Source organism: Tribolium castaneum, chromosome 9, assembly GCF_031307605.1.
Source record: "Tribolium castaneum strain GA2 chromosome 9, icTriCast1.1, whole genome shotgun sequence".
NCBI lineage: Eukaryota > Metazoa > Arthropoda > Insecta > Coleoptera > Tenebrionidae > Tribolium > Tribolium castaneum.
Window position 1 is genome coordinate 10,781,265 of NC_087402.1, and position 15,170 is coordinate 10,796,434.

General features: G+C 33.3%; 1 protein-coding gene across 1 annotated transcript in view; it reads right to left on the reverse strand.

Annotated features, from left to right (window-relative positions):
* Window positions 1-2,582: 2,582 nt before the first annotated feature.
* Window positions 2,583-15,170, reverse strand: part of beat-IIIc (beaten path IIIc) — a 98,479-nt gene continuing 85,891 nt past the window's right edge. The window contains exons 5-6 of the mRNA XM_008194626.3: window positions 8,992-9,390; window positions 2,583-3,656 (exon numbers count right to left, since the gene is read on the reverse strand). Coding sequence (XP_008192848.1) covers window positions 3,574-3,656; window positions 8,992-9,390 — 482 coding nt within the window. The 3' untranslated portion in view covers window positions 2,583-3,573. The remainder of the gene's footprint in view (window positions 3,657-8,991; window positions 9,391-15,170) is intronic.

Genomic DNA, 15,170 nt, shown 5'->3' on the forward strand with positions numbered 1-15,170 from the left:
TTTTGTTGTATTCTAATATTGTCTAAGTATGTGAATTTATATTTTCAAATAGATTTATAAACGATGATTTATCGCAGAATATAATTTACTAATAACTATAGTATGTTTAAAGTATTGTAGCCACAAAATATAGTACTTATTACAATTTCAAATTTTTAAGTAGTAGATTTGACACACCGTATAGCGTCCAATTTTACTACATCTGCAGTGGTAAAATATTTTAAAAATACGCTGTGTCAAAGCAACAGTTGGTAAAACTTTTATACAACAAAATAGTTGAAACCTATTTCACTATTAGAAACTCTTTATCGAGTATTATAGTTTCCATTTTTTGTAACGTATGGATATTGCATGAAAATTAATAGAGACTGAAAAGATTGCAAAAATCCTTCAGTGTCGAGCCTTTGAGCCTCTCTGTAGACATATAAGTATGACAAAAATAGTGTTCGCAAAAAGTTTCAAAGCGTGGAACTCTTTGCCCTCGTTTCGTTTAACAATGGTCTTTGACAAAAATAATGAAAAAGTAATAAGACCCGCTGTGGATTTTATATTGTTTGCCAAGTTTTAGCGATATCAGTTTGTTAGTTATTTTTCAAGATTCCGAACTAGAGTAACCCGATTCGATATCTTGTTAAAAAACCTATTCTGCCATCGTCTCGTAATAATATAAAGCAAGTCGACTAAAACAAGCTCGAAAACTCTACACGTAAGGACAACGCATCATCGAGCTATATTTGATTTTATTGCGGTAGAACCCTTAGTCAAGAGGAATGTGGTCGGTGCCTTCATTTCAAAAGTTATGAGCTGCTCCAAGCCAAACCTTGACAAACTCTAGCATCACACATGTGCATAACCGGCTGCATATCTCTTCTAGACTGGAAACATCGGGGAATCACACTATAAATAATAATGGGGCTTGTAATAGCGCCATGAAGCGCGCTCGACTAAAGAAATAACAGTACTAATAACAGCTCATGACGGAGTAAGTAAAGGGAGTAAAGCGGGTTAAACTGGCTGGAACACATCGTGCCATTTCTACATTACATAATTAGATTATCGTACGTATACGGCCCGATATTTAACACACTTCGAGACACCCAAACACCAACATTGTTCAAGTAATTGGTATTTTCAGCATTAAAAAAAGTCAAGTAGAAGCTGCAGAACATGAAAATTAGTATCTGGAAAAAGATAGCGATCGCGTTTAAGTCCTGAAATATCGAGAGTTTCTAAGTCACTCAACAAAGTTAGATTAAGTTTAAGTTTATGTAGAATTTTCCGTGTAAAATATTATCCTTTAGTTACTCGTCTTGCTGCGTAAAATCAATACCGCAGTGATAAAGATCGAAAATTGCTCTTTCCACTTGCCTTGTTTTGTTATGTTTTCCACATCCTTGTTTACCTATAACCCGAAATGTAAATATCCCATTTTTAACCGGGGGCTGACGTTGAGTTTGTTAAGTCGGCTCGAATAAAACTAGTTTGTTGTGTTTTCAATCTAATAATAGATACTCCCAACAAACACTGAACGAAGTTAAGTTACTTCGATTAAATATTGAGTTGAATTATTTGCAAATAAAAACTTGGTGAAGTAACAATAGTTTGACCCGTTTCGTGTACAAGTTTGAAATTATAATGGCGTGCCGAGACGCAATAACAATATCGAAATAATAAAAGATACACTTACCTTGTGATTGGTTCTAGTGGGGTTTGGAGTAAAAATGGTTGTTTTTGAGTGATAAGTGTAAAAATGGCCATCGGGTCGGTCCTTTGTGATGCGTTTGAGATTAGAGCATTTATTTAGAGTGAAATAAATGAAATGGAGTGTAAGTGGTGAAAACCGACACGGTTAGACCGCAATGATAACAAGGTCGACGTGAACGTGAACAATGGCGGTTCACAAACAGAGTAGTCCTTATTACATCGGCATTGTTTCTTTGATAAATGAATGTTTCCACAAACCAAGATAAAACCATCAAAGAAGAAAGGAATAAAAAGTTTGATGATAAAGTCCTAGATGAACAACAACCGCAAAACCGACGAGAGGCTTGTAGATCAAACGAAATTATTCGAGTTATTTTTGAAACAATTTCGAGAGACAGCGGGGAAAAAGGCGAAATAAAATTTGCTACGCTTAGTTTAATATAAGTTGATGTGTGTCGATACAGGAAATGAATGAATTCTAGATACACACCTTAAGTCGTTCCTATTCTATCAACGGATCCTCTAGTGTGAAGATAACGACATTTTCGACATGATGACGGGAAACTAAGAGACGAATCGACAAGAAAACTCCAGGGCGAATTTAATCTAGAGACTCGTGTGTTTGTGGATTTTCAAGTAGTGTTTTGGTATTCCTCGTGGATCGGCCGTCTCATCAAGACAGAGAGGTCGCGTTTGTATCAGGGATAACGAACCTAAGATAAAGTCCTCCTGATAATGGAGACTGGGATTACTTTATAATTCCCCCTATAACCCATTTTTGTTTGTGTTACACATTTTTAATTTACGAAGGTCTTTGCTTAATCCCCCCACATACAAACCTTTTGTTGATTGAAAATTTATCCAATAAAAGCCGCCACTACCATAATCCGTTTTTATTTTTTTCCAAAATAAAATACATATAAGTGTAATTTTTAAACTGTTAGGATTTGATTTCGAACCGAGAGAAACCTTCTCGATGCGGTTCAAATTCAATAACATTGTTACAGCAATACTCATGCGTTATATATACATTTAGTTAATTTTAGAGTAATTACACAATATTTAAAATTAATCTTCGCTACATATAAATTTAGTTATAGTCGAACGAGGCGTTCGACTCGTCCTAATTAACCACCAATTGACCTCGTCGTCAACCTTACAATTTTTTTTCATCACAGGGATTTATTTTAATGTAAAGTAACATGAAATTTTGGCAAGATAAATTTCAGGAACTAAGACAGCTAACGGAAATCAATCAAAACTTATCTTGTCCAAAAAATTTCATGCGGGACTTAGATTGAAATAAGTGCATTATCAAAGATAAACCTTAAGCGCTAACGTGTTTTCTCGTATATGCACATAACACTTGAGATATTTATACAATTTTTTCCCTAAAATTTAAATCATAAACGTATTCAGTTTCATTAACAGACTAGCCTTAATTTTGGTAATTATATGGAAAATTCTTTAATTACAATGACATGAACAGTGTGCTCACATAATCATTTAAAGGCTCAATTCCTCTCTTTGATGGAACAAAGCGTTTAAATTTACAATCTAGGTATGATACTTACATTTCTGGATAAAAATGGCAAGCTCGATGCCCGAAATGATACGACTAGAAGAGTGATTTGATTGTTGGAAACATTTATTAATTATAGATATGTACAATAGTAAATGGCTACATTTTATAAACATATACCGAACTTAAAGCTTAATTCTTAAATTAGTGCCATATGAAACTACAGAAACTTTAACAGGACGAAAAACAAAGCAATAATAAAGGAATGTACAAAGCAACAGTTAAATTCATATCACTCACACAAGTGTCTTTGGCTTATTAGCAAGAAGCTGATCAAGAGAACACAATTACCTTGGACATAATGCGAGTAAAAAACAACACATCGCGACGAGGGAAACATGAGGGAGAAACGCTTTCCGGCTTCCTGCGGCTGGAAAAAATATATCAATTAGTATTCTTCAACATAAGACCCGAGACAAATTAAGAAAACACGACCGCTACTTGTGTTTTGTGAAACAAAAGCTTAATTCGAGACAATTGGCGCAGGAAGTGAGTTATTAAAACGCGACTTGTTTGTCTGCTGCCTCAATGTTTTATTTTTTTGTTAACGCGCCTCATGTAATAGTAAATTAGTTGAAAAATCAATACGTATTACACGTATCTTTATCGGAATAAATAACTCAAACACGCGTTCGTGCTACAAGTTAAGTTGTTACTACTAAAATATGCTTTAAAATTGTGTGATACAGGTGATTTAAAAACGCCAACTTTACCTCTGCAATTAAACGCCTAATAATAGAAAATTTAAGGCCCATAAAACCTTAATGCCTAATTAAAAATCGTCGATTTTATTTTTAGACAATTACACAAATGCCAGAAACAAGGAGTTGCCCTATTTAACTGAATTCGAAATAAAAACAAAAAATTAATGACAAGTTTCGGAATGCTTATTGTTTACGTTGAAAAACTCTTATTAATACTTTTGCGGCTCTGCTCTCTGCATCATGTTGAAATACTTGATCAAATACAATAGATGTATGGTTGCCCCAACATCAAAGTAGCGCAAACTTCCAAAATCAATAGTTGGTTTCCAAGCTGATTCTATAGCATTGTCGAGGATTCCAAAAAGAAGTACTCTATCTCAACTGTACTAATTTATCCGGCAAGGATGTTTAAAAGTAAACACGTTGAGGTGAGCTATTATTTGACCTACACTCCGGAGCTTTTTGGCTTAGAGCTCAATTAGCTGTTTATTTTTTCAATATTTTTTGCGCAAGCTTTATCTAAAGTATCAGTTTTCAATAAGACTGAAGCTCATTCTCGATGTTTGTTAAAAATAAACACTTTGAATTAACAGTTTATATTATTATCAATACATTTTTTTGGAAGCTCTACTTAAAGTTGTATCAGTTTTCAATAAAACTGAAGCTCATTCGCGAGCAAATCTCGGCGCTTGGAAGTCCCGTCATCGTGGCTCCAGCTGGATGCGAGCTTTGCCAAGGTGCAAGTTATGAATTTTTCTCTCGTATTTTATAATTTCATGATCAGATTATTGATCTTAGCCAAAATTCACAGAAACATGTTTTATTGGAAGCGGGCCAAAAGTATTCATAAATAAATTTCCTGCACTGCACCATCCACTTTATTCAAAATTTACGACATGCACGAGGATCTAAAAGAGGGGAAAAGGACGACATCCTACACTCGAGCGATACTATCAACACACGTGTTCGTCGTCGCCGGGACAATGTTATCAACGCAGGATAATACAAGACGGCTCGTAATTCTTGCTGCCTGACGTGATATTTCTGATGCGTCTTTTACACCTCAATCGTACACACTTATCGCCAAATAAAATTCCAATATCGGGCCGGAAACGAGCAAACGGAGCATTCACGACGCGATTTTTTACATTTTTAACCAATCCACCTGAATTCCCACGTGATTTTAGTAATTAATGAGCTTTTGGCGAACTTGAGGAATTAATAATTTGCTCCAGGGAGTGTAAGTAAGATTACCTCCCGGAGCCATGGTAACCTTTAACATCAAATTAGTGGATTCTGTTGTGTAAGTTAAACTTGCATTCTCCTAATGAAAGGGCGTTTACCCAATGCGGCCGGTGGGAAAATTAAATCGACTCAAGATCTCCCACAAAAATAGAAAAAAAGAACGAGTGAGATTTTAGCGAACATCAAGTGATCTCAATTGCCAAATAATTAGGTTTGCTATTAGGATTACAGATTTGTCACCAACTCTGAACACAAGATTATTCAAATAGCTACGATTGGTTATCTACTGCAATCCCTACAATCTCTTTAAATTTAAAAATATTGACATGTGTTTTTATGTTGACAGTAATTTTATAATTGATAACTACAGTATACTCTCAATTATACGGTTCCCGCTTAACGCAGTTTCTTTTTCACCGTTTTAACCGGAACCCTTTGTTTTTCAACCTGTGGTTTAAACAGAATTAAATTTGTTTTTTTTTTAAGAAAATTTAAAAAATTAAGGCCTGCTTTATTGAATATCTCAATTCCTTATAGAAACCTGCTTGGACAAAAATCATTGATTTAGGTACTCAGTCTGATGATGAAGTGCTGAGACTAAAGAAAATCTTTATGATGAACTCGTAAACAAAAAATTTGTTAGTAGAAAACAATCTTTGTCTTCGGTATCGTCGTCATTAAGTATTAAAGACGAATTATCGCTTCAAAAATTTCAATTTTTTTTTATTGGCGTTTAAAATTTTCTCTTATTTCCTTGATGTATTGTTAGAGATATGAAAAATTAAATCGACTATATCCTTGGACAACTTTACGTCAAATTCGAATACTTTTGAAATACATTTTTGGTTACTGTGATCTCGATAGTTTTTATTGGTAGGTAAATAAATGAAAATGTTGACCAAGTTGTTTTTTCGCATTAGTTGCATAATTTTCATCCTATTGCCAGAAATTTTTGCTTAGAAAAAAACAATTAATTAGCAAAAGAACAAGTCGTTTTAGATAAATTTTTATTTTTTATATTCTATATATCTTTGAAAAAATGGAAAAATAAATTCGACCGTATTTCGTCTAATAACTTATCAAGCTCAAAACAAAAGGTAGGACAGTCTTAACGACATTAACACACAATGAGTTAAAAATTATGACATAAATTGTTTGAGCCCTTTTTCTCGAGATCTCTCGAGGATCTTCAAAGTTAGATTTTTAGTTTCAGTCTTTGGCACATCAAATTTTTTGAATTTATTTAGCGGAAACGACAAATCTTGACAACATTACAGATATCTGTTAAAAAATCACCAATTCTCCTTTTATGGTATTCCAAACATTTAATAAAATCGTAAATTATAGACAATAATTTAAATTTGACATCATTAATGAACGTCCCTTATCTACCATACGAGAGTTAAGCCATTATTGAATCACCCTGTATATATTATCACTCGAAGAATGATGGCGTGGGAATATCTTTACTTCTTTTTTTCTTCCAAAATGTTTTTTAGAAATATGTATGTATTTTTTATTATTTTAAATATTTTCAAAGATGAAAGATGTGGCAGCTGCCCCACCCTGGATAGGCCCTTGACAGGTTTAGAAAATTTTACTTTTTGTCTGTTGCCGCAAATTAAACAGATGATTCTATATACTGTTGAACCGTAGATTTCAAATTTTAGAGCTTATGAAATATACGTGAGGTGCTAATATGAGTTACCTCCGAGATATCAAACACCGGAGCGAGTAGAAAACATCTGTTAATAATTTTGAAATCAGTATGTTGTTTATTTCAACATAAGTAAAAAAATCTGAGGCAACAGAGAAGTAAATGACTAAAATTAGTGTTCTTTCGTTTAAGAAATGCTAATTTGAGCAAAAAAACTAGAGCTGATAGAAAAAAATCTGTTGGTTGGCAGTTTTAAAATATGCGACCAACAATTATTTAAAAGCGAAAAATCGGAGCAAATATGAGTACAAGTGTTACGAATCGTAGAACGACAATGAAGACAAATTTAGAATTTTTAAACGATATTCCGTCCAACAGGCATACATTTTCAGTAGTTATAATGTTGACAATTTGCTTAATGGTAAAAATTTGACAAAGTTGTTTTATTTGAGTTATTGACAAAATTTTGACTCAAGTGCCACAAAATTTTGTTTAGAAACAGATAATTAGTAAGTAAAAAAGTACAAGTCGTTTTAAAATTACAATTTTTTTTATTTATTTTTGGTACAGTAGAAAAATAAAAAACGATCATATTTCATCCAATATCTCTAAACCTACGAGTCGTAGCTTTACACGAATAAATACGGATATGGGATCCTTCGATATTTCTACGTTAAGAATGCATTCCTTTCATATAAATTGTAAGTTATTTCAATCTTACTGTTTTTTGTAGATAAATACCTAAATAAAAATTTTGATAAAGTTGTTTTATTTAGATTATTTGCACAGCTTTAATTCGAAAGCCACAAAATTTTGTTCAGAAATAAATAATTAACTAGAAAAAGTGCTTACAACTCGTTTTAGGTCAATTTCAATTTATGGATTTGGAAAAATTAAAATCGTCTAATAGCTCCAAAATTACGAATTGTGGAACAACTTGGAAACCAAAGCTTTCCAATAAAAGTTGAAAATACGTAATTGTGATGTTTCTCTAGAGATTCGTAAATAAATGAAAATCATTTTTTGCAAAATTCTTCCGCAAATATTGTTTTTTGCTTTTAAGCGCATTTCATTACATTAGAAACTCATTTTTGTTGCGAAATTTTGCTCAAATAGAGCAGAAATCGCATATGACATTATCGTTTATAGATTCGACCACTGAAGAATGTATTTCAGGTTTTCGTTTTTCTCTCGATTCTGATCATAATAATCGTTCGGAATCATTATTGTTCTTTTCTTGTTGAAGGTGATAGAAAATAAACCTGGCCTGATCTTTAAAGCAACTGGAAATACGAAAAACGTGCAAAATATTAATTGTTAATTATTTGGTGATAAATTGCGGTTTTGAGATCAAAGAGTTATTTTCTGAGTATAAAACAGATTTGTTTTATAACTGTTATAACTTAATTTGATTTAAATAATTATCTATTTAACGACTTTAAGTGTAAATCTGACGTTTTATTTCACGAGTGGAGAAAAAAAAAACGAAAATTTTTACAGTATCGAAGAATAAAATAGTGTATTATACTATGAGTGGTAGAAATGCATCATTATATGCGAGTGAGAATTTTTACCCATGAGTGCGCTTGCTCACGAGTGGGACACTTCTCACGAGCTTTTTAATCACATTTCGATCACGTGTGATATACGACATTTTATCTTATCTCATACCATTGTACGAAAACAATGGTATAATATACCTAAAAAACTGCACCTGTAAGATAAATAACTTTTTTTCAACCGTAATGTAATAAAAATTTTACTTTTATAATATTCATGCTGGAAAAAACCATTTTCCCGGGCCCGTCCGGTAAAAACAACACAATGAAGTTGTAAGTTTAGGGATTTATTATAAATATTAAAAGTACAATTATGTGCAAAAATGCTACATGAAGAATGAGGTACTGCAATTGTTAATGACGTTAGACTCTCCTACGAGATGAATAAATCCTCATCACGGTTGCAAAAAAATATTGTACGCATCACGTTCGGAAAGTGATCTTTTACTGTTACTCGTAAGCTATTTGCTATTTGCTTACACGTCCAGTAAAACCTCACTTTCCGGACTTGATACGTAAACTACTATTGGGTTGACATACCTTGCACCCTGTCGGCCCTGGAGCCGGCGGGGGCCACCGTCCCTCGACTTTCCAGAACCGAGGCTCTCTGCGGCCGTTCGCCCTCAACACTCTCTTCATTACTTCTCGAATAAACACTTTCGATCGAAGCGACGCATTTGAGCTTCATATCTCCTCGTTTGAAGTGCTTATGACGCACGACAAACTGCAGTCCTAGAACCGTCGTCTCGAGTCCTTCTCGTCCAGTGATGATCTTTTTGTGGGGAACGAGGAATTTCGGATCCGCCGGCTCTCCGTTGATCATCCATTTCAAATTGGCGGCGGGTTTAGACCGACCCGACGTGCAATTCACTCGAACCGTATCACCAACTTGATAGCGGGGACGGCCACCTGATATTCGGGGGCCCTCTTCCGGCAATGCTGCGAACAGAAACGCCTTAATGACACACAAGACCCGACTGTTTTCATAAAATTTTACTCCATTCGGACCTTTCATCCAGTTTTAGCACCAGAAAATAAAGTTTTGAGGCCGAAACGAGACAATCTAATCAATACTTCATTGAGGTGGTATTTTACAAAATACGATTGTCTTTTCGAAAATATTGACAATACCTGTCATGAAATTTACGCGTTGTTTCCTGCTTATGCAGTTAATTTATTTTTAATAAAAGCGAGTTGATATTATTAAAATGTCGCTGCTGACACGCATTCAGCCGTTCTTTGTCCCCCTTTTAGGGCAAATGTTTATTAAACGTAGGTTTGAAACGTCGGAGTGATGATGTTATCGCAATCAATAAGATGCCTTCATCAATTATGTTGAAATGGAAAGTTTTTTACCGTTTGTGGCATTTCTACATAAATATTTCTCAAAGTATTTTTAGTTCTGCCTTCGAAACGTATTGGGACGAACATAATAATAGCAGAGATGTCGCATGAGGTCTTGGCATATATAAAATTCAACGTTTTATAGTTGACTGAAATAAATTATTTCTATATAAAGCTGTAACGCATTTCCGCATTTCCAGCAGCGACTCAACATTTTTTGCCAAAGCCAAAAATCATTTTCCTTATTTCATCGAACACATTATACAATTTCAATAGCAACTAATAATTGATAGGCAGTACTTAGAAGTTATTAGCCAAACTACTAATGTAAGCTTTATTGATTTAGTTTGGGTAATGAGGTGATCATATTTTATTTTTTCTTCGTGGAATGGATGCAAACTGGGGTTGTTTGTGTTATGTGCCCATATTTTGCACCTACCGTAAAAGTAATCGTAAAATAAAATCATTCATTACAAAACAGGATGCAAAGGAAGCGGCGTTAGCGGGAGTATCTTTTTATACACTATTATCCTGTGTAATATATGTTTATTTTCGCAAGAAGTATGAAGTCGGTTTAGCGTGAAAATGGGCGAAATCGATAGTCGAGCTAATTATTAATACACGTAAACGTCAAACTCCAATAAAGTTGGTAATGATGATTGACTTAATCGGCTTGTTTGAGCATGTTTCTGCACCGGATTAACAAATTACGGTGGGAGTAGGTAATGATTGGGGAAAAGGAGTTTGGATAAGTGTACAACCATAGCTCCCATAAACTCCCTTAATATTAACTAACAGCGAATGGGCCGAACATTAGGCGCAATGATTTATAAACGGAAGATTCGCCGCCCGAGTAGATCGATAGGTTTTGCGATTAAAAAAAAGGGGGAGAATTTGGAGGTAGACTGGGACGCATCGATTATCCCGTAATGACTACCTCGGTATACAGTTTGCATGCTGCGATTTGCAATGCAATTACTCGACGAAATTGGAATAGCGAGATCGATGTTTTGCGTATCAGATTTGCAATAAGGAGTCTGCATAACAATGACCACTTTGAAGCCATTAGAAGAATTCCATGACGTTGTTTCTTTCCTTTATTTAATCCCGAGTATGAGATACAGGAGGCGAACGAAACGGTTGGAAGTTTACACGGCAAGCTCTCTCACTCAACTTCTTCAAAGATAAAAGTTAGATAACGGAAGCAGCGGATAAGAAGAAGTAAGGCAGGTAAAAAACCGCAGAGATTGAATTGCGGATGAACCATCCTTTTAGAATAATTGAATAATCCGATGGAAAAGCGCAAAACGTTTGATTTCTTTGCGACGCCTCCACTTAGCAACAACAATTTATTGTTTTTCCCGTTTATAATTCCGATGAGGTCGCTCCCTAAAATAGCATAAGTTTAAGGTTATCGAAGGCAGCAAATGGAGCATGTAAGGTGTAGACAGTGAGGTATTGTTCGCTGCCACCTTATCGCCGAATCAATATGTTGCTCTGGTACGGAACACTGTCGCAATGTGTATTTTTTTCACAGACATATCTCTCCGTATTAATATTTAACGACGCGACGCTGAGAAGGGACACAAGTCTTAAATTTTTCATTAGATTCGAGGAAATGCAGTGATTTTCAATGCTCAGCGTCTCATAAAATAAAGACGTCGGACAAATCTTTGCTCATAAACGCTTAGCTCCCGATTCGTGTTATTAGCCAGAATTTGTTTGCCTCGAGGTTTGAGCTAAATTTCAACATTAATCTTTTCGAAAACGGACAAGTTTATCAACTTGACTCACTTCACGAGATTAAAAGGTTGTTTTGTGAAAAAAGCTCGCTGCATCACCTGCTGCTTCGATCCGTATTGCATATTGTTATTCACACTTCATCCCAAGAATGCCGAGTTCCAAATAATTAGAAAGTCTCTTTGAAATTCCTGATAACAATTTCAATCTCTACAAGCTAGTAGACTGTTACAAACTAACTTTTGGCCAACTTTAATAGATTTCTACTCCTTACTTTGAAAAACGTTCACGTTTGCTAAACTTGTAATGGTCAACTTTCAAAAGCACAACATGTTTGCATTAAACTTTCAGCGTACATTTCCTTTGGCGTAAAACTATCATAAAAGTGTGTCGGAATTAATAGAAATAAAGTATTATTAAAAGCTCGAGAAATAAAAGAACGTGGTAATGGTGACAGAAAACAGCACTTTGTGGCAAAAAACATAAAAACGCACCCACATAAAACATAATTAGATAATGAGGGAAAAAGTGAAATAATGGAACGACGCGCGCTCGAAACAATAAAATTGTTATTATTAAATATGTTGGTAAATAAGTCCTCAAGACTGCAGCCACTTGGATAATTTCCATTATCATTTAAGTGGTTAATTCAGAAAAATGTTCAAACAGTGAAATAAGCCGGCGATATTAACATTTAGAAAGCTTTTCATGCAGGTTTTAGTATACAATTAACCTACAATTTCTTCTTCATTAACTTTTAAGTTTTCCAGACGTAAAAACTAAAAGGATTCAAATTTCAGTTCAAAGGGTTTCACGTAAAAGCATAATCAGGTTAGCTAGACCCTACGCATTCATTCACCCGATGATTTAAATACAGAACGTACTAATGAACTATCTAAAATTCGAAATGGTGCTCGTAATGTCGCACGCCATTAAAATTACTTCGTTTGCAAAAATTATCCTTTTTCGCACAATAAGAAATCGTTTCAATGCGACTACGCATTCATTCAAGACGTGCTCAGAGTTTAGCTTGTATCTTTATGAAGTCGTAACTATCCGGTCTCAGGAGTTCAATGGTTGCGGGGAAAATCAGATAGCAGCTCACATTTAAAATAATGCCGGTTATGTGCACTTAAACCTTATCTCTCCTACTAAATTATAACACTCTTTACCAAGTTTTGCATTGATTCGTATGTCAAAAAACTCAGTTTAGCAAATGCAAATTTCGTAGTCTGATTAAATTCCTCAATCGATAACTTTTAAATTGAGGCATTTGTTGGCAATTTATAAAAAGTTTTATTGCAGCATTTGCCAGAGATCACGTTTATAATTCCAGGTTCAATAATACCCCCGATGCTACTTATACAATACGATAAAGACGAACACTGTTTTGCATAATTGTTTTTCAATTATTCTTTTCCGCGTATTTCGAGTTTTGAAGAACATTCAAACGGAGGTATTCCGGTTCACTACTAATTACTGCAGATGTTTTGTTTCGGCGGAATTTGCATGCAAAAATGCTCAAAATCTATGCCGTTATACAGTTTTTTAAAAATAAACTAATAGAAAAAGGTTAAGGATTACTTCACCTTAAAGAAAATAAGCAGAAGCATAAATTATAATATTATATGTCTTTTCTATAATCGGAAAAGTTAGTGACACAAAACCATTACAAGGCTAATGGTTTTGTGTAACTAACTTTTACGATCAGTTTGTTTCTGTGCAAGTCAGGATAAAGATTATACAGAAATAAAAATATAAAATTCTCAAATGTGATTCACGGAAACACATGAAACTTGGAGTAATATTTCTTTTGATGATTTAAATAAATGGTTATTTAAGAGTTTTGTTTATCAACTTTATTATTTTTAAGAAACGATCTTTAATGTATTTTCATTTATAATTAATACATCAATTTTCAGGATGTGCATTCAGGGTTACCCGACACGATACCGGTAAGTTTTGTTTTTCTTCCTTCAAAAGCAATTTTGCTGTTGTGATAAAAAAATGGATATGAATGATCTTTATTCAACTTAAGCCAGTACAAAGCATAATCGAAAACAAAATATAAGAAAAATATAAAATATATTATAATTAATATAATTTAATAAGAAGAAAAAAAATATAATGTTTTAAAAGTTAAATGAAAACATGACAAAAAAAAAAGAAGAAAGTAAGTAAAAATGAATAACAAATTTTTGATGAAACATTATATTGTTTTTTTAGGTGCTGTCTACCTACATAAAATTGTGAAAAAAAAGAACATTAAGGACCGGTTTATAAAAGCGTCATTAATTTCATTCGCAATTAAATGCCTGATTAACCAATCACGTGACCAAATTGAACAAATATGATTGGCCCATTCGCGTTGTTAATTTTTAACAAAGTTTTCTATAAACCGGCTCTCACTAAAAGAAGCAATTTGAATTGTGCATTTAATTTACTGTAAATAAAAATTGCATTATAAGTAAAGGATCAATAAAACGTAGCTGAATAAAAATAAAGTAAATTAGTAAATATTTTAAGTTTGAGTTAATTAAACTATTACTATTACAAATTATAGTAGTCACGAAGATAAGATGGTGTTGAAGATATAACTGCTCTTTTCTGAACAAAAAATGTTAAGAATTATATGAAAATGTCTGTAACCGTGTCGAGAAAGGGATAGTATTATAATAAAGCAGTAGGCAATAATGGGTAGAATTAGTGATTTTTTAGAATAGTTTTTTCTTGAGTTTAAAATTGATTAAATTTATATTGACATATAAAGATTGAAGAGCGACATAACTCGTTAGCATATTTGCTACGTGGTCCTTAAACCGTGTATTGAAATTGTATATTAATATTTTACGATATTTTGCTAAAGTAATTACTTGTTACTTGTGAAGAAAACAAAATAGATTGGTATCTAGATTGAATTCATTCCCAAACACCACATAAAATTAGGCAAAAAAATTCAAAGCAAGGATAATCATATTTTAGATGGAATGTTCAAGGATGAAACCGATGATCAGGCATACAGCGACAAAAGTTTGGAAACAAGATCATTTTTCAAGAATTTTTTTTTCGAAATTCCTTTCAGTTTTCTAGTTATTCAATTTTTTTTCAAATGACACCCTATTACGGCAATTTTGTTAGTAAAAGATTGTCCTAAAATAAATTCTACCTTAATAAAATTTATTTTAAACCTGTGGTTTTTCTTAAATAAATTATTGAAGTTGCGTTCCGAGTTCACTAAGAAGGTTTTTCAAACTTGATCGAAAGTGGTTTGTATCCATGAATGTTGGTATTTGCGAAAAATTTGACGAACCAATTTACTGGATTAATTTATTCTTGAAAAATGATCATAATTTATTAGTAGTTGATGATGTACTAATTCTGGATCTGCATTTGCGTAACTACAAATACTATTTGACAATTTTGAATAGGTAGATCCCAAGTATAAATAATAGCATAAATAGTATAAATAAGAGAAAATCAATTACAACTTGTTGAAAACGAATGGATATGTTAGTATGACATGTATGAATTTATAATTTAATTTTTTTCAACAAACTTACACAAAAATACGTGTTAACCTCGTCTTAGCAATTTTGTCTAGTACCTATGTATCTTAAGCAAACAAATTCGTTGGG